At 38.6% G+C, this 21,209-nt stretch overlaps 1 protein-coding gene across 6 annotated transcripts in view; it reads left to right on the top strand.

The window, feature by feature from the left end:
- The first annotated feature begins 8,559 nt into the window (after positions 1-8,559).
- anks1ab (ankyrin repeat and sterile alpha motif domain containing 1Ab) overlaps positions 8,560-21,209 on the top strand; it is a 53,279-nt gene continuing 40,629 nt past the window's right edge. For 2 of the 6 annotated variants that reach the window (XR_005692316.1, XM_040006276.1), the window contains exon 1: positions 9,015-9,892. Coding sequence is in view for 5 of the 6 variants with exons in the window: in XM_040006276.1 (XP_039862210.1) it covers positions 9,599-9,892 (294 nt within the window). In the remaining variant the exon portion in view is untranslated. Of the gene's footprint in view, positions 8,956-9,012; positions 9,893-21,209 lie in introns of those variants that run through there. The other 4 variants (XM_040006270.1, XM_040006265.1, XM_040006284.1 and 1 more) reach the window with 4 other exon arrangements.

The following is a 21,209-nucleotide window of genomic DNA, read 5'->3' as shown; positions in this document are numbered from 1 at the left end:
CATTCAGAATGTCTTAAATCACATTTCTTCACCATTCTGACATTCAGTCTGAACATCAGCATTTTGTCTTGATCATATCTACATGCCCAAATGAACTGATTTTCTGCCATGCGCCTGGCCGATTAGATGTGTGTTAATGCACAGTTGAATTCGTGCACCTAATAAAGTGTCCAATGACTGTTTTTGGCTATTCTGGATAAACTATGTAAATTATATAAAGGAACTTTTTCCAAATGCAGGATGTAGTATATTCATTTATATACATAATAACCTCAAAAGCCTAAAAAATAAGGCCTTTTTAAATGTTTGTCACCAAATGCTGAAAACGTTAAACATTTTTTCTCTCTTCTGTCTTCTCTTTTAAAAATAGAATGATAATACTCACTTGACTGACAGCAGCCCCACATGGTGCAGGCATTAAGGCTTTCCTGCTCATGTTCATTCTGTGTTCTTATCATCAGGATCATGAACAACTTAATGCCCTCCAGTACAGTCCTTTTCACTTGCTCATGCACACAGAAGATGAAACGAACAAAGCGAAGGTGCAAAATCTGCAGTTTTATCCATAATGGCTGTGGAAGATTAACAGCAGAAAAGAAAGAAGTCTGAAAAATCTTTGCCTCAGAGGCACATGTGAAACTGCCTCAAGTTTTGCAAATTGTTTCTGCTGGGTGCTGTCTTTGCAATCAAATAGCTTATCTCTCCTATAGAAATTTCTCTTGTTCTCTTCTGCCAGTCAATATGCACCGATGTGGAAATTGAAAAAGCCATCATCTGTTACTATCTCACTCATGCATGTGATGGTGTTTAATACAAGCACTTGGCTCTTGTTAGAAATTAGCTAAGGCCCATCTTTATCAAAGTGTACTTTAGACTGCTTGTCCACTCTGTGCTTTCTTTTCTCTCTCGTCTCTCGTTTGCCAAAGATTTGTTGATCCGATAATCAGCTTTCTGCTAAATTAACATATTCAGTCCCTTAAAACAAAACTGAAACCATTTTCTAGGCACAATTTGTGAGAATTCAGAGTTTTTACTTTCATTAGTGTCTTCGAATTGCCAAGGCAAGCTTCTCTGAGGAGATACTAATTTGCACATTTGCAGCTATTACCGACTAAAAAAATGTGTTTTATACACATAAAACAACAGAGACATTTCTCCTTCTAAAAATAAGAACAAGCAGGTAAATCAAGGTTCAAACAAAACATTTCCTGTAATGTCACCTTTTAAATCTGAAGATGTCATCATCACAGCGAGGATGAATGCCAGAGTGCTGTGCCGCCTTTTACTCCAGCAACAAGTAAAGTTGTTTCTAAAAATGTGCTCAATATAGAGTCAAGCGCAGAGTCTATTTTTGTAGAAGGAGAGGATTCTTGCTCTCTTTGTTGTTGAGAAAGTTTGAAAAGGCTAAAAGCACTGGAGTTAGTGTTGCGTATCTAAAGATGAAGGCAGATTTAGCCAGGGTTTTGGACCAGAGTTTGTCCAACAAAGAGCTGACGATAGAAAGCAGCTCCTGTAGTATTTTGTACCTTAAACATGTGCAAACCTTTCTTTTATAAATGGATTTTTTTCTTCAGCTATCAACAGTGATTAATGTCTTTATTCTCAACTTGTGTTCTTAATCTATCTTAAAGTGCTGTGTGAGCCGGTTCATAATGGAAGTGCATTGTCTGACACTATCACATCGCTGAGAATAAATTTCTCGACTCTCTCTTGCTGAATATATTGAGCATGTCTCATTGATTCATGACTGCCAATATCATTACTATCATTTAGACATACATTTCCGGTGCTCAGTGAATATGGAGCTTGTCAAGGGCAGCTATTATGGTGATGTTACACTGAAAGTGACCTGGCTGTGAACCGTCAGCGTTATCTGTGGATTAATTACTCTGCCCTCTCATCCTCACTCTACCTGTGTAGGGTGAGAATGAGATTGCGTCTTCTCCCTTTGTCCCATCTTTCCTCTGAATATAAATGTGTTCCCCATTCAATGCCTCACCATGTACCTCCAGTAAGAAGCAGAAAAGTGTTAGCACTTAAATACAATTGGAAAATCTGTGGTGTTCCTTTTTCTTCTCTTTAACCGTGATATTCTGAGCCAGCCGCAGTAAAAACAGGGAATGTGTGAATCTGTCAGTGGTGATTGTCATCATCGTCCCCCTGATGGGAAATTCAGAAACATGGAGCTGTGCCCATTGTTTTCACTGAGAGCGGCGCAGGGAGCATTAACCTAACACAGGAAGCTCTGCATGCCTCTGGCTCTCCAACACAAACATTTACCCTGCATGCATACATGCGTACACGTGCGGCCATAAAATGCGTGCATTCATGCATGACAACACTGCAGGTAAACACCCACCCACCCGACACACACGCCAACATACTACTGTTTCTGTTCTTGCATGCAAATGACAGAGATACAGTTAGAATTCAGGTTGTGTTTTGATTCTGATCTTTCCGGCCTGTTATGTTTATCTGTTAATTTTATCTTTGTCCTTTTGTGGCCGGCAGCATTTACTGTTTCACACGACTCCTTGCAGTGTGAAAGCAAAGAATGAGCAATCCCTTATCACACCACACCGAAAAAGTATTTTATATCCTTTTGACAATGATGGCATATAAAACCTGTAATGGCATTGATCATATACCCAGATTTCGCTGGTAGATTTCTTGGAATCAATCCTTAAGCAACTCAGGGTGCCGTACACTTAACCACGCCTGTACGTGGCATGCAGCAGTCATACTTGTCAAACAAACTGGACTTTGGGATTATACTCAGTTGCAGATATGGACTGCAGCGCACAGAGTCATCATTCCTGTAATGCTTCTTTAAAATCTGAGTGAAGGGCACATGTGCAATCAGTAAAGTGTAGTATCACAATGTGTCACAAAAAACAGCAGGCACGCAGACATCTACACACAGATCCTAACACTTGCTGTCCAATGATGAAATTTACATCTCAGACATAAAAGGATCCTGTTCCATGTGAAAACCAAAACACATATTCAACAGAAGGGCGATATCTCCAAAAACGGGAAACCTACGTCAAAAATAGTCTAAACAAGAAGCACTCCAAGACTGCAAACCTCCACTGGGGCAGCTCACTCTCTGGGCAGTATTTACTTTTAAGGGAATCGTATTGTTTTTTGTATATTCATTTTGTGTTCTTTATTCTTTTTAAGCATAATTTAAGAGGTTTGTAGTGCAGTAAAAATAACATATTTTGGGGGCCAACATGAAAGAAAGGCAGATGTAAAATGTAAAAATGAGGTCAGAGGTCAAATGTGACATGATATTTGGATACAAACTCTGACGGGATACTTAGAACCCCCATATATCATTCCCTATATGGCTATATGTTGTCAATACAAACATTGGATGTAAGAAACACCTTACTTATGATTGGTCTATTGACCTTGAAGGAGAGGTCAGAGGTCGCTTTATAAGGTACGTATTATTTGTTGACAATAGCACACTTGTAAAAATCACAGGTTCTAAGTTATAAGGCTTTTTGTCAGTTTTCGATGAATAAATCGTTAAGCTGACTCTGAAGACCTTGAAGGACGTAAGCCAAGTTTAAAAGGATTGTTGACATGAGTCAAATCTACACCTCTGCAAAGTGTTATCAGATTCCCTTTAAAACTTTTTGAGCTATTGTGTTTACAGACAGAAAGAATGACATGTATATATGCATGCAAATGCTACCTCCTTGGCAGAGGTACAGTAATAAATTAATAGCTGCACATGTTCGGTAAAAAAAATAGACTTTTTTTGGAGTGGTGATCCACTCTTTTACCACACTTTACAAAATAGGTGAAAACTGTTAACCACCAAACTCTTTGGCTATCACCATTTCCAAGCCGTTTAATTAGAAACACACTAGCAGGTAGCCAACTGTTGCCTCCTTCAGTTTAGGAAACCTAATTTCCCATATCCTTCAAATATTTCAGATCTTACTGGTAAAAGAGAGTCTGATAAAATTCACAAAACAGCAAAGTGAGATTACTGACAAAACCCCACTAAACTCTGAGAAAAGATGGTATCTCTACCCTCTAGTCTCTCTTTCTCATGCCCTCCTCCTCTAACGCTGACGGATATCCAGCACTACGTCTTCACTCAGCCGTGCACACTTGCCCTCCCATTTCCCTGCTGAGAGGTCAGTGCTGTTCGTGTCTGCTGGAAAGCTTTCACAGGAGCCTCATCTTTAGCTACTCTGAGCTAACAGCAGGTAGTTTTGCTGTTGCCTCTATTTGAAGTGATTCATTTCATCCCTTGACTTTGAAGTGTACAATGAAGGAACATTTGTAGTGTTGCCGAGTGTTGATTCAGAGAGAAACACTTGTTCTCAGTAGCTCCAAAATGATGGCAAACGCATGACTTTTGCTGCTGAGGTCCCGAACGTGTTTCGGGGTTATTTCAGAATGTGTATCTGCTGCGTTGTTGCCCTCTAAATGACCTTTTTTCTAGTCTGCTAAGCACAACTGGATTGAGTATGATATCAATCCTTGGACTGCTCTGCTACACCAATGATAAATAGTAATAATTCCCACTTTTGGGGTATGTGAAAATGATAGCATGGATGAATGGCATCCCTGCTGCCTCTGGGAGCAGAGGACCTCAGAGGTTAGCATCAAAGCATTTGGGTCCATGACTCTCGGGTTAATGTACTCTAAATCTCTCCAAGGCAAACAAGTGAAAAAATGCCATTTGGATCTACGCATTCACAGGCATGCAGGGAGCTGTACTTTCACTTTTTACGATTTTCATCAGACGCTGATTTGCAGCACTTGTTTTGGAACTTATCTGAAGGTAATAGCGTCTTCGGTTGATTAACTTTATTAGATCTTTACCCAGTGGCCTCATTCTCTGTGCCTGTAATGCCGACTGATTAGGTGGGAACTGCAGGGCACCAAATTGCAGAGAAGGATAATGATTTACATACTGGAGTGATGAGAAAATGGTATTAGAAGTTTTGAAATGTTATTAAAAATGTCAGTTGTAGACCTGGAGACACATATAGCAGGTGCAGATAAAACAAGAAGAATCAGAGGAATCCTAAAGAGGCATTCATGTGTCACGGTGTGCAAACAATTTAGAGGCACAAAATCCACATTCACAGGGACAAACCCCGTGTACTTGAAAACACTGCACTTCAGCATGTGCGTTTACTGTATACACTGCCTCTCTGTGACTTGCACAGTGTGCATGTCTTTGTTAGAAGAGTGTTCGTGAGTCACCACTGTCTTTACCCTAAGGCTCAGCATCCAGCCAGCTGAAGGAGGGGATGCATGTTTTATTTTTGTCTCTCTAATATGGCGTGAAGACATCATTATCTCGTAACGTTTTTTTTTTCCAGAGCTTTTATTGTTTAAAATGGCACTGAATACGTGTATAACTTAAACTGTTTCATCATTAGACGTTCAATCCAGCGCGCGTCATTAGGAAAGGGTTTTGTTATTGCGAGCCTAAGCAGCGTGTGGCTGTATGAACCCTCCTTGGAGAACGAAGGATGTTATCTTTTCTGTCATGCTCATACCAGCACTGCCCATGGGGAAGAGGTGAGCATGCAAGGAACTTGGCTGATTGAGGGCACAGGGCACAGAGGCGAGCTGTGCACTGCTATGGCTGCCTGTGAATACTAAGGATGTCTCACAAGAGAATCTTTTGTCAGCGTCAGCGCCCTTTGAGAAGAGTCATAAATAGCACAGGGGGTGTGAGATCTTGTCTACATTCCTGCCATATCATCAAGATTTCCTATTTCAGTGTTTAAAACCTTTGTACTTAACAAAAACTCATACATATAATCGATAAATTATGTAAAGCTAAAAAATTTTCTAACTTTCTGACACGGTGAGGGGCGATCATATTAAAATCGCACATTCGAAGAATTCTCATGAAGTCACAGTTCAGGTGACTATAAGCCCTCAATTTTAGCTACATTTTGATACATTTTTTCACCTCTTGGCTCTGTTTGATGAAAGAGCCTTCTTCTTTTGCCTGCTCTCTTTAGGGGTTGCCACAGTGGATCATCTGCCTCCCTCACCCTCACTCCCTCTAACCCTATCCCAGCCATCCTCCTCTGTCGCATCAACCCTCTGCATGTGTTATGGTCCTGGGTGTTTGACCCACCTCTTTGAGTTTGGGGCTTTCACGTTCTTTTGGAGATTATGTATCGGAATTTCAGGAGCAGGACCAAGCATCCAAACACACTCCTTCCGGTTGTCATCTATATAGGTTCGTGCCCCACCCTCCCTGCCTCCTTGTTCTCCATTCTTTAACTTCTTCACTTCTATTTAGTACACGGGGATCTGCCAGGCCCGGGAGCCATCGCCAGTCCTCTTCGATGCCTTCCCCAAACCGCAGCTCAATTCATGTCAAAGCATTCACTTTTACCTACTAAAACGCTGTTAAACCTAAAATGAGGACGTGGGCCCAGCTAGTGAATTTATTATTAAATATTTTCTGTTTGTCAGTTAGTTTGCTCATTATTTATGCTGTCATCTTTGTGTTATTCCTTAGCATTTTCAGTCTTCAGTGTTTAGTTCCATTTACTTTCTCTGTTTCCTATCTTATTCCCCAATGTCAACTGCTTTATGTTAAGATTTTTATTGTTCCTGCATTCTCCATTTAGTTATGGTCCTCACTTCCTGTTTTATTTTTATAGTTTCTCATTTCTAGTGTCTTGAGTTTAATTCACTTCCCCTCCTGTGTAATTGTATTTGATTACTGTGACTCTTGACCCTCCTGTGTCCACTTCCCCATAACGACTTTGTATGTAGGTAAGTTTATTTAAATAGTGCTCTTCACAGACACAAAGGTCACAAAGTGAGACAATTAAAACACAACTAATATCAACGGAGAGCCTTTAAACCAGAATACAAATAAATAAATGAATTTAAATAAGTTTTTCAAAGACTCCACAGAGTCAGCTAAACGGAGCTGGAGTGGTAAACCGTTCCCGAGGCTTGGAGCCACAGACTGAAAAGCTTTGTCCACCCAGTTTTTTTCTTGTGTGTACTCAAGCTCTTCCTTTGTCTTTTGTCGCAGCATCTGTTAACCTCCTCTCTCTGTTTCCAGACAGTTTGGGAGTTTGTTTAGTTTTCTGATAGACTTTGTTTATGAACTTTTCACCAGCCAAAATAAAGGCTCACTTTTGATTCTGCACTAGATCCATGAGCCTTCTCCATCTTTTATTTCTGAGCTTCATATTCACCACCTGTTGTCCAGAGCATCAACTACTGGTTCGAACCATCTCAACCCTGCCTCTTTAAGTCACCAAGTCCAAAGGGCTCAACCTGAGCTCCCTCTCTGATCTACGCATGTCTAATCTTCTCCTGTCTTTTTTTTGTCAGTGCCGCCGTCAACAAACCATACAGCGTGGTAGGTCTCACTACCATCTTGTAAATATTCCCTTTCACTCTTGCTGTTCTCTTTCTGTCACAAATCATCCCTGACGCTCATCTCTACCCTGTCTGAAGAGTGATATTTTCTAGCAGAAACACTGTCTGATGTCATCTTAAACTCTCCTCACATGTAAAATGAAATCCACTCAGCCTTTTTTTTAATCATTACTTTACATGGTTCTAAAATTGTGTCACTATCTCACTATGCCTCTACCTCTCTCTCTTCAAAGACTCACATTTACCAGTTAGCAAAATATCAAATGAAATTTGGTATTTATTTTAGATTCCTAGTCCTGCTTTCCTCTGAGGCCAAAAAAAGAGTTGTTCCCAGGGCTTTTATGTCTGTGCTGGATTATGTTGACGTTATTCGTCTGCAGGCATCCTCGCGGTGTTTACACAAGCTTGATGGATTCATCACAAAACTCAAAACTCTTGCTGTTGCACATTGTATGCTTGAAGTGGATGAACTGTTTTGTCCTCTTGTAAACTCATGAACAAGAACATTTGGTTTTGCAGAGCCTACAGAGTTATATCCTTCAAAAAAGTATACAAAAAATATGTTTTTGGTCTTATGGATGAATTACAAAAACGAAGGGGACTTTTAAAGATGCTGCTTGGAATCAGTAGCAAAAATCTGTTCAATCTTAGTGAGTTGGTCTCACCAAATGACTAGAAGAAGCAGTCACATCTGTCTGCAGCTGTATGCATGACCCTTATTACCCCTGTTTTATGCTTAGTTGATGTTTCAAATCCATTTGCATACGTGTTTAATGTGAATACCTGTGTGCACACTGGATGTGTATTGCACATAATCCTGATTGAGCTGCTGCCTACAACTTAGTGAGTGCTCTTGCAAAGAAGATTAGATTAAAAATATAATCATAAATGATAGTAACAATGAAAATGGCACCAAAATCAGTTTCACTGAACTGTGAATATTTCAGGCCTCAAATGGATTTGTGATTATAATATATGAATATGTAAGCGTGTTAGCGATAAAGCTTCAGGTCAAGGAGAATTTGCAGAGGTAAGAAAATGGGAGAAGCTCCCGGAGGAGCATCCTTACTTTTTTGCCAAGATTTTAGGTCACAACATCAGAACAGAGTTAGGCCAAGAAAAGAGTTTTAGATAGGAATACGCTGTGTATAAATAGGTATACTGCACAAAGGTACAACGCTAGAAATCTCATTGGTATTCCATACAGGTTCAGTAAAGGTTTGAAATACTTTTTAGACTCTTTCTGCTCTACAGTAACAAAGCTAAGTAACTCAATAACCTCAATCTCTTCCATGCACCCACACTGGTAGACACACATGAACGACAACGCAGGAATCCCGACTCTCCCTCCTTTTCTAATGGAGCAGCCACCCAGTGCGTCAGTAACCTGATTACCCCAGCTGTCAGTCTGAATAAGGCCAGGCTTCGGGATCCTCCCGTCGTCTGATCCTCACTACAGGATAGAAGCAGTCCTCCTTGAGATTTTGGAGCAGAGCAGGACGGACACAATCGCAGGGAAGGGAAAGAACTGGTAGGACCAGAAAAAGCCAGCAGGTAAGATGCAGTAGTTAAAACTTTGATTCTGGCTTCTTTGGTTCTGGTGAGTCTAAGTTTCTTAAATATTTGGGAGAAGATTATATTTTAAGGTAGACACATTATGTTTTATATTTACAGTATAAACACATGTGCTTCTTGCTCTATCTAAACCTGAGTTACCCTTCCAGATTTCTTTGGGAGTATTCACTTTTAGGCTTTGCATAACTAAATAAATGACTTGAACTAATGATAAAAACTGAATTATTTATTTTTTAAAAAGGCTGCATGTGTGGATAAAAGCAAGTGTAGGAGTATCAAAGTGAGCAGCCAGTTAGTAAGGGGAGGGCTACAGGATACAACTAGTGGGTGGACCTTGATTATTGTTTCCGTGCACAACAAGTCTCTCATTTGTGCCGTCTTTACCTCAAAACAGGAGAACTTTGAATGACTTTGAATAAGCTGCTGCGCAGAAAGATTAACTGATCCTTCAACATCTATATTTTATTAATCTGCATCTTCCAGTACATCTGTTGGCTTTCCACAACTACAAGCTTAAAAACTCCACAAAGACTTTGGATCACTCTCTGGACTGACTGAACAAGTTAGAGTACGGCAGAAAAACAGTGAAGGCACTGAGCTGCACTTGGCAGCTCCAAAAGCAATGGCAGAGTGCACACCGGATGTAAACCCCACCAACGTGATCCAGAATCCAGAGGCTGACATAAAGGAGCTGAGTGAGGTTTCGGCTGAGTCTGCATCAGCGGGAGCAGCCAAAGTCAGACCTGCAGACGCAGGGCTGATTCGAAGTTTGTCCAAGTCAGACTCTGATTTGTTGGCATCGCCACTTGGAGAGGAGGATGGAGGTCTGGTTGGCCGAAGTGGGTCTGTGTCTAACTGCAGCTCTGGGCAGCCATCCATGGAGCGCATGCCTTCCTTTGCCTCTGAGTGGGATGAGGTAATACTCAAGTTCTAGGGATGGGGAAAAAGTGGGAGGGTGTAGAGGACAGAGGGAGTGGTACTGTCACTATTCAGGCATGGACAGGCTTTCGAGTGGAGCGTGTTAATGTCTTTAAGAGAGAGTGTGTTAGCAAGTGTGAATGTGTGAGGGGGAAAACAGAAAACCAATAAGAGAAGTAACTCTGGATTAGTGTGAAAAAAGACAAATGAGAACGGGCGAGGCAGTGCATTTCATGCTAGAGGAAGGAAGGAAGGAAGGAAGGGAGAGGGGGAGAGCGGAGGCAGCGCAATGAGAGCGATCAGGAGTCCAGCAGAAGCAGTGATAGAGTAACTTTACCCAGGCTGTTGGCGGAGAATGCCTGCGGGCGAGTGCTTGAATGCATGAATGGCTTGATCACTTGCACCGACCTCCCTGTAGCAGCCCTGGCATCCAAGACTAATTGGGCTTGTGCTGTCATTCCATATCCACTCAGTACATGTCTCAAGGGCCGACCCACGCTTCCACTGTATCCGGCTCTCTTCTGGCTCCTTTTCTACGTCTTGCGCCATCTACTTTCAGCCCAATGTGAATGGTCCTCCACCCCCCCATTATCCCCAAAAGCCTTAACTTGTGATTTCTGAGCACTTTGGAGCATCAATGCAGTACACCCTAAAGCACTGCAAAAACCACGGAATGAATAATCATTTCTTAGCAGAACTTAAATGGTTGGAGACAACGAAGACAATGGCTGACGACTGATAATATATTATTAAATTATACAGCTTAGAGGCAGAGCAGTACAATTTTTTAAAATGTCCACAGCAAAGTAGAACATATCTGACGCTTCATGCCTGGTGATTATTCCCCATCACAATAATAACGTGAAGGATTTTAATCAGATTATCAGATTAAGTTTTGGCATAGTGCCATATGTCATCAAACCCAGCTGATATCTTGGCTAGCAAATGGTTTAAGTCGAACTGAAATGGCTCTTAAGAAAAGGCTTTAGTTGTCTGCAATTTATTTGGGGCACTCAGTTCTTCCTGCTTGCATGAATTTTTTGCTATCAGTGCTTAAGCAAAAGCTATTGGCTCCACTGATAATTACAACTTGACCGATTCGTTTCTTAAAAATCAATCTTTTTATGCAAAACAGAAGAGAAACTACAATTGGGCAGCCAAATGAGCAATACGAAACCCTTTATTTTGTGGATACTCTTTCATTACATCCACTAAGACTTTATATAAAAGATGGATCTAAAAAGTCACTGTAATGCAAATGTGCATTCCTTAATGTCCAGCAGGGAAGAATGGTTGCAAAACAAGGTCACATTATACACATGTCTTTGAGGAAACACTGCTTCTGCTCTTTTACTCAATTTTATTAAATGTTACAATCTCATTTGCTAGCTTCAAGTGTTATTGAATACATCATCATGCTCAAGTTGTAACTTGTGGGTCCAAAAAGAAGGTAAAGCAGGATATAGTATCCTGTAACTGTTAGATCTCGCTTGTTACATCCAGTTTAAAGCCCATAGACCAGCTAATGTTTCACAACAGGACTTCACTTAACATTGGGTCACATTGTGCTCGCTACATCCATCTTTTATATTCAGTCTGTCATCCATTATTTTTGGTTAGGTTGGGACTATTCCAAAGTCCAGCATCTGAAGATTTATTGTTACAGTTACAGTTATCCAAAAGGCAGTTTTCCTCACATTCTGTTCTCTGTGATTGTAAACCAATGCCTGTGATTCTTGTTTTCCATATATTATCAGTTGTAAGTAAATCTAACACAAAACAAAGTAAAATTCATTTTTAAGATTTTAGAATTTGTAACGTGCACCAGAAGGACAGCACTTTTTATTTTCTTTTAGATTTCATTGATTTCATAATTTTCTATATCTAATTATTTAGGATTGCAAATTCAAAGACTTGACTTTTAAATGACAATTAAACACAAAACGCCTTCCCTTGATGTCAATGATGGCCCCACAGGCTCCAGAAATCACGACTGCTTCCTAAAAGTTTAAAAGCCTTTACTGTTATTTTAAGTGTATATATATTGACTGCACTGGAAAGTTCAAAAGTGCCATATGCCTGTTGGGGAAATCAGTTTTCTTTTCATTTTTTCTTCTATATTTGTAATTAATTTACAGCACTTTAAGCTTTTCTTAAAGAATGATCAGAGTGAGTTGTTACAGTAAACGTTGCCTAAATCTGTCTCACTGTGACCATCAGTAAGACAGCTGACTTGTTTGTCCTTTTCTTGACTCAGTTTCTAGCCTGTTTGGACTTGATTCAATTTTAAAAGATTTATCTTAAACTAATCTTGCCTCATGTTTTAATGAAAGCATTTTAAAAAATATGTTCACATTAAAAATGTATGGTTTGTACCATATGTTACAACAAAGGTTGCAATGAAGCAGTTTAGGGGTCCGAGACATCTTGAACTTGGATCTCTCTCTTTGTCAGCCCTGCATGCCCTGTGCCTGTTCTCCACTCCACCCCTGTTCTCTGACAGGCCTGTTTACCCAGGCTATGTTGGGTGGGGTGTCCTGTTCTCAAGGGCATCCTGTTTTGCAGCTGTCCTGGAGTGTCTGTTTCTCTTCCACATGTCAAGGGATTTGTTTGGGTTGGGGATATGGGTGTGGGTGAGGCTCAGGGCAAAAGTTAAATCAGTTTGTGCATACATGTGTTTATATACACTATGTGTATATATACAATAGCACCAACACTTAGGGAGACTTACACCACATTTTTTATTGCATTAGCAAATAAAAAACAGCTATCAAAGGCATTACATTAAGCACAAAATGTTTGTTATGCTTAAGTTCAAATAAGGACAAAAAAGTACTTGGATGCTCTCTGTTAGCAGTCATAATATTTTAGTCTTTGCTTTCTGTGTTTTTACTTGTAGATCAGCTTGACAGCATTCTGTTAATAGCTATGGTGAAGTTTTTCCATCATGTTTCAGTCAGCAAAGCTTTCAGTTCATGCAGACAAGCATGTCAACAAGCTGGCTTTTTTTTCTCTCCCTTAGGTGCTCTAAGGACTCTTGAAGAGTCTCTTTTGAGTCATCATCTTGATAAAAAAAAAAAAAAAGAAGAAGCTTATTTTGGTTGCTGCCCTTAAAATGCAGAGTTCATGATTCCTTCAGTGAATAGATACAAGTTCACCTGAACACTGCCTCAAACCTGCATGCATCCACCACCTTGCTTTGTCATAATGTGCCAAAGCAAGGTGGCCTGACTGAAGATTCCCCCCCTGGCTTTCTCCATACCAGCTTTCTAGCATTAGATCCTTGTAGGTTGAATTTAAAACCATCCAAAAATAACACAAGTCTTAAAAAGCCTTACTGTGCATGTTCTTTTGCAAATTTAATCCTTGCTGCCTTATTCTTTAGGCCTACAAACGGTTTCTGTCATATCACTCTCCCTCTGTGCTTGCTCTTTCTACTCAAATGGCCTGTGAGCTGAATTTGTCTTGTTATTCCTGTTGATGCGTGATATGATTCTTGTGTTTACCAAATTTGCAGTTGCTAGGGAAAGATCTTTTATAGTAAATGTATAAAACCAGTGACCCTAAGCATGAAATTGCCTTATGGATTTTTTTGAAAGTCTGCTGATCCAATTGTTGAGCCAATGTATATCATAATGCAATAAATCACCACATTAAACATGAAAACATTAATGCAACGTACCAGGCCTAGAGGGGGACTGGGCTTCAGGTCATATAAATAAAATCACTTTTGTGGCAGTACATGCACACAAAGAAAGCCAAACTGTATACACATACTGGCATTCAGATGATCTCATTAAAAAAATAAACCTGATACATTTAAAACATTATTATATCTGGTATGTTATATAATTATAAAGCATTTTTTGTTCTCCTTTATTGTGAAAAGACTTGTTATTCTATGAAAGTTTTATTTAAACAAAGACAGGCATTCATTTTTGTGATGAGAAAGCTTTCCTTTCTGATACTGTGGATCAAAAATCTTCAGATTAGCCATTAGTTCAGCACTTAAAGTTGTTGGTGTAGAGAGTGATACTACTGTGTAATGCTTTGACGCATACAAATCCTTGTGGAATTGTCTGTAGTGTGATTAAACTAAGCTTTAATTAAGGAAAATACTCAGCAGAAAACCTCAGAGCCCTGAAATGGCAGACATCTGCAGGGTGAGTGGTGCTGCTGCATCTGTTGTTTCACATTTATGACATGAATCATAATGTCCTGTGCTTGTCCTGTCAGCTGTTGCTCGATTGCTAAATGATATTGCTGACATGTGCCTAGGACTTGCACCCTTCATCAGAATTTCTGCCTATAGTAAGATTGTTTTGACTCCATATAATTTTGTTTTATTGAAAATTCATAAAACAGATGAACAATTACATTTCCTGCATCCTTCATATTTTTGTAATTGTCCCAAATTCAGTTTAAATATGTAAACTGTATTAGTCGATATACCTTGGTTGTAAAGTTGTTTTATTTCCTTTCTGTCAAACACAATAACCACAGGTGAGTTTTTTTTTTCCAATGTTTAGAACAGGTTTCATGACCTTGTAATGAAGTATTTCCTTTTGATTCTCTAAAATATTTTTCCTTTGTGAATTTGACTCTGTTAGCCACTTCTCCATTTTAGTTCTTTCCCACTACAAATAAGCTGTAAGACCAGGAAATGCTGCCTGCTTCACTGTCACTCAGGCAAGCTGAGGAATATAACAGCCGGGTGTTCTGAGAAACCGTCCTACTTTGGCAAATTGTAGGCTACCTGTAGGCTAATGTGACTTCTGACAAACCCTAACCATAACCATAACAAATATTCACAATAGCTTAAAAAAATGAAGTAAATTTGGGTTTTGTGTTGTGCGCATATGCAGAGCATGTGCAGAAACAAGGGGTAGGATAGTTTGTAAGGTAGGATGGATTCCCAGAACACCGGCATTAACTTCAACACCACTGATGACAGCAAAGTTTGAGGGTAAACTACTTCTGATTTGTGGTGTCTTGTAAAACAAAATTCAAGTTCAAATTTGGTTTTAATTGTTTGTGTAAAACAAAATTACTTATGCATACATATCTAGGTTAAACCTTACAGCCCAAATTAGCTAAACTAGCAGCTAGCTAGCTTAAAACAGGTGCAGCTGAAGTTTGCTAACATTAAAAAACTTGTCAAAATGTCTCATAAATCAAATAAAATTGTAGCAAGTGTTAATATTTTATGGTAAGGGTTAAGGTAATTATTATTAATTGAGAATAATTTAAATGGCTTGTAAGTGGTGATATTTATTTTAAAACCTGATTTACACTTTTTTTTCAAGCACAACTATATGTTTTATGAACATCCCACCAAATCTAAATATTCCAGTACATGATTTTATGTCAGCATCCTGCACTATTTTCATTTGAATGTATATTTTAATTATACAGGAACAAGCAAGTTATTTTCATCTTTCTTTGAGGAGAGGGAAAAAAGCACTAGCCTGTTAATAAAAAAAAAAAAGATTATCTGTCAGTGATGTGATTTGAGCGTCTACGTTAAGCTTCAAAAATGCATCTTAGACTACATCTTGCAGGCCTTAATAACATTTATTAATAATTACTCAAAGATAAACTACTATCCAGTTTTACCATTACTGTTCCTGTAAAATTAAACAACATTTTTACATTGGTTTGATGGTTATTATCAGTAGCAGGCATTTAGCAAATGTAAATATTTCTCCCAGTAAACTGACTACTTTCACCTTTCACTACTTTTACATGTGGATTTAGTTGTGAATTTCTCCTTTTCCCTTTTTGACATAATGCTACAAATAACTTCAATTATATAGTAATTTTCACTTCAGTCATCTTAATGTCGTTAAGGTGATTGGCATCGTCAGTACATGTGTTGAACGCTCAAAAGCCAAAGGTTAACGCAGCCACATATTGCAGATGCTTAATTGGGTTCATTTCTGCATGTACTCAAAGTTTCCCAGTGGTATTTCTGGGGTTTCAAATTATTCTGTGGTTATAAATCACACAAGCTGATGTGGCCCTCCAATATATTTTTATCTTGTTAATTTCGTTCTGTTAAATATTCACATGCTTTATGCATGTCATAAAAAAAAATGAAAAGGGCACAAAAATATCTTAATGTTGTAGATTACAGCTGGTGCCAAGTTTTTTTTACAGTATGTGCAAGCTGGTTCATAATTTATATAGCGAGCTACAGCAGAGTGAACACATTCCAAGATCTGGTTTGACAGATGTGGTACATTAATATGAGAGTAATGGTGTTTTCAGGGGGCTTGGTGGGGTGAGGCACAGTCCTGCTTCTGATGCCGTGTTGTCTGTAACATTTCACAACAGGTGTATCAGAAGCAGGAGACTGCTTCCACACTGCTTCCAAACTGCTTTTAATGCTGTTTTTGCACATGTGCAAGAGCTGAAACTATAATTCCTTTCAAAAATGGGAGTTTAAAATTTTGAAAATAGAAATTTCAGATTGTACATTTTAAGATGTCCCAAACTGTCGAGCCTAATCAGCATCCTCTCCTATTACCCGATTCCACTCTTTCCAGGCCTCCTCTAGCATTAAGATCACCACAAAAACTGTGACCTATGATCTTCATGGCATGAGTTCAGCTCCATTAGCAGGTCCATGTAGCATAGTTTTAATTATAAAACTGCACCAATTTAACATCTATGATTTAGAGTAACAGAAAAAAAAAACATATTAGCACCCTTGATGTTTTGTATGTTTTCTGGTATTTCACTGGAGAAATCTGCATTTGCATAAAAGTGAACACCCTTTTTTCAAATTTGGTTGATTTTGTGACTTGGCACAGATATTTATTTGGAGGGTTTTTTTTGACAAGCAGGATTGAATAAAACTTTATTATGAAAGTTACATTTAAGTGGCCCTTAAATTTATTTGCAATGTGAGCTCAACCTAAGCTAGCAGCTTTCACAATAAATCTTAAAATATTTCTTCCTCAAAAGAATTTTAGAATCTTGTGAAAAAATAGTTTCAAACCTGTTCAATATAACTATATTTACATCATATGGATTCTTGAATGATACTTGAAAAGATGAATAAGCTGAACCATAAAGGCGTTCTTGACTTTACTGTTACTATTCTCGCAGGCTTTATTTATGCTGTCTGGTTTCAGAGCTGTCAAATAAAATCCGGTGGATAGAATTATGTGTTGCTGGTCTTGTATACTGTGGAGCTGCTGGGCCATCTGTCTTTATTGACAGTGATACTGAGGCGCTAATCCTGTTTCCAGACAAGGGACAGTGAAGCAGGCAGCCTTTCTAAGTATTCTTTTTAGTATTTCTATATTCAGCCATCTATTTCTTTGTCTTTTCTGTTCTGGATTTGCAGCCATCATTTATGCGCATTCAGTCTCTGGCTCAGTGAACAATAATGCTCTCTAAAGGGCATTGTTTAGGATCATTTCACATTATCTCAAACATGTTAGCTAGTATGTAGTTTGTGGAATTTAAATGCCTACTGTTGTTACAAAACTAGCTGAACTGCAAATATTTGTATATTGTAGCATTTTTATACTTTTTTGTGTTCTTGCTGCACAGAAAAAGGGAAATTAAGAAAGGATGGTGCTGATCAAGTGTGTGACACTTGCCAAGCTTAGCTTGTCATCGGGTCTTTAATATAGCTTATACCTCTTCAGCAATGGCCCCATCTGATCAATCACAGTCATGAACAGTGTTGGTCAAGTTACTTGAAAAAAGTAATCAGTAACTAATTACTGATTACCTCCCCAAAAAAGTAATCCCATTACTTTACTGATTACTTATTTTCAAAAGTAATTAGTTACTTAGTTACTTTTTAAAAACACGATTTACAACCTGAATAGGTGATAAAGCGATAGATCTTTCAGCCTAATTCTACTTTTTCTACATAATCCATCATACATAATGTAATCAAATGGAAAGGTCCCTTTTTAAAACTTGTTTTGTTAGTTTTAATCTTTTAACTTTATGCATCAAGCAAAAATTTAATTATATGCAACATTCTCTGACTGGAAGAAATTTGTTTAATATTTAAACCTATTTTCTGCACATTCCAGCACATAATTTTTCTTTTTTTGTTTGTGTTTACACTCACTCTTTCAAATAGATGCAAGTAAAACACAGCAGAAAATAAATAAAATCAAAGACTCAGCGGTCCTTTTGCTCTATTTTCACCTGTAAAGCAGGAGCAGGGTAGGCGGAGGTTTACCCTGGTGCAGGTGTGCCGCATAGGTCAGTTGAAGAATCCGCGAGTTTCTCTGTGAATTTCCCATTACGTCGTTGCGCACTCGGTGCTTGCTTGGAAGTTTGGGGTGGGGGGTTTTTTCGCTGTAAAAAGAAGTTTTCTTCCCACGCACAACGGATGCTAATGTTTTTGTCACGTTTTGTGGAATCAAACTTAAAGGAAGGTCAGTACTTCCACGCTTTAAACGCTGCACGCTCATACTCTCTCCCGGACTCCGTATATTATCCACTGTTGATTTTTTTTTTTTTTTAATACGTTTTATTGACAAAGCACAAAATACAGATATACAAATACAAAATAGCAAACACAATGTCAGGGGGTTCGTATAAAAAAGCAAAATAGACACAGTCTATTATAGAATCACATGATATTGAACAGGGAACATAGGTTCATGGTTTTGACAGCTTTTTGATTGAGAATGTTGTATGGTTTTAACATATTGTTTGGTTTCATTTAAAAAGCACCGAAAGGATGGTTTTTTGCTTTAGATTATCCACTGTTGATCTCCAGACAGCTGTTGTCACAAATGTCGCACTTGTTTACGTCACTGTCATGAGACATTCTCGCAAAAAAAATCACGGTTTTAGTAAGGCAGTAACGCAGCGTTCCTACGGGAAAGTAACAGTAATCTAATTACCGTTTTTGCAATAGTAATCCCTTACTTTACTCGTTACTTGAAAAGGAATTGGATTACAGTAACGCGTTACAAGTAACAAGTATTCAATCAATCAATCAAATCAGTTTTATATTTCTATGAGCCTCAATATATAACCCGTTACAAGTAACGCGTTACTGCCCATCTCTGGTCATGAATAAGTCTGCTTACAACAGACTGATGCATGCTACAAAGAAAGATAAATCTAGAATGTTAGAAAAATATGAATATGTTGAATATGTAGAGCCAGCAAGTATTACATCTTCTGCAGACAAATTAGTGGTGTTTGTGTGTATAATTGAAATAGTGCTGTACAGTAGTTATTAATGCGTGTGTGTGTGTGTGTGTGTGTGTGTGTGTGTGTGTGTGTGTGTGTGCGTGTGTGTGTGTGTGCTTTACTATTTTGGCAAGTGAAAATGTGCTACTATATTAATGATTTTTGCCTTTTTGAGCCAGACAAAACCAAAAAATATGACTGTAAGTTAACAGGCTGCTCTGTCAGTAAGACATACCACTTGCACAGGGAAAATATGATAGATTATAATTGTTATTCAGTTAAATTGATGCTCAGTTTGAGTTTTTATTCTTTCTTCTGCAGCGCTGGTGGTGTTTGATGGTCTCAGACCAAGTAAAGAGTATGTGTAAAAATAGAAAATGCAGGCTTAGTCTAATTTAGACTAATTAATTTAGGCAAATTTAGGGTCAACAAGTAAAAATAGGGTTCCTGTTTTAGGGTTACATATTGAGGCTTATAGAAATATAAAACTGATTTGATTGATTGATTGATTGATTGATTGAATGAATGAACAGGGGAAAAAAGGATTTTAAGGAATTAATTAAGGATTAAAGTTTAATTTTTATTTATTACTGATGTTTAGCAAAGATAGACAAAGATTTTAGACGTTCAAAAGAAATGTGAGACTCATTCTTGGTATCTATGAGAGGTCAGAGGGATGTCGCAGGACTGTTGACGCTATTTTCTAGAGAACTGATTGGTCAGAAGGTGATGATTTTGCAGCTTTTTGTTCTCTTTTCTTAAATATAACCTGCTCTAGACCGGCTTTTTTAATCATGCTTTTAAATCTAAGCCCTTTTCATGGGGTTTTAAGGGACATAAAACATGGTAAATACACACATCTATACTGTGATAAAGATGCAGTATGTCTGCCAGCACAAAACTGGAGCTGCCTTAGCTGTTTGCTGACTTGTATTTCCCACTTTGCCTGTTGATTGGTTCTTTGGTGGAAGGGACAGGACAACCGAATAGAATATTAATTGTCACTTTGTGCATTTGACATGTTGCGTTTGTAATAATTTCAATTAGATATAGATTTTAAATGTTTTGAAATTAATTAATTGCATTCTGTTTTTATTTATGTTTGACACAGTGTCCCCAGACAAGCAGGTCCAACAGCAACTAAACCCTCTGTAATTTTTGCCTCTAGCTGAAGTTGGGGAATTTTCCATTTTTATTGTATAAACATTAAAATATTCCATCTCCTGGTTTCCAGCAGTACTTGAGGGTCTAGAATCTCTTGGAATGTCATCACACGTGTATTTATTTCTCATCTTGTGTGCACTAAAGCACCCATGATGAGAGTTAGTATCTAAAGACTGTAGAGTAACACTCACTCAGGCTCACTACCCCAGGATAAAATTGTCCAAACCCTGGCAAATAACAGGCCTGTCTTAAAGATAACAGGCTCAGTCACCAGCATGTTAAAGTGCCATTGATTTAAGTCAGCAATGTGTTATTTGTATTGATTTGTCAGTGATATAAAGAATACACAATACATCCCAGGCTGTAAAGCAACACAACTGAGTTATTGTTACAGTTCTGATAACTGACTTTCTGCTGATGATAAAATGTAGGCTGTGGCAGAGGTGTGGTCCCCGGGTTTCGGCACCACTTGTAAAATGCACTTCACGCACACACAGTTTGATATAGCGAGATATCACGTTTATTTCTGACTTTGCTTTTTGTGACAGTTCACAGTCTGGTCAGCTCCGGTCTCAGCTGTTTCAAGCTTCTCTCCTCTCGTGTCCCGTCTCACTAAAAAAGGGGAAAAACTGTCATCAGACCAAACGCCACCAGCTGTGTTCTCACCTGCCTTCCCAGCACCGCCCCGTTGAGCTCACTGCACCACCCCTCCCCTGCAGCCAAGCCAGGGATCACACCTTCTCCACATAGGCAAACCTGATTTCTAACGTGATTTTTGTGTTTCTTTTCCTGCGTCCAAAACGTCTCACTCACGAGTAAAGCAGCACCAAGAGATCAAAAATGACTTGATGTTATGTCTTCCTAATTAGCTCACTTGAGTTGAGCATCATCCTCTGTAGTTAAAGCGCTGCTCCTTCCATATTTACAGCAGTTTTACTGTCCTCTTATATGAATAAACATCATATCACCTG

Source organism: Simochromis diagramma, unplaced genomic scaffold (genome assembly GCF_900408965.1).
Source record: "Simochromis diagramma unplaced genomic scaffold, fSimDia1.1 OVJJ01000320.1, whole genome shotgun sequence".
NCBI classification, from domain to species: Eukaryota; Metazoa; Chordata; class Actinopteri; order Cichliformes; family Cichlidae; genus Simochromis; species Simochromis diagramma.
The sequence above is the reverse complement of the archived record's forward strand: the minus strand, read 5'-3'. Positions and strand labels throughout refer to the sequence as shown.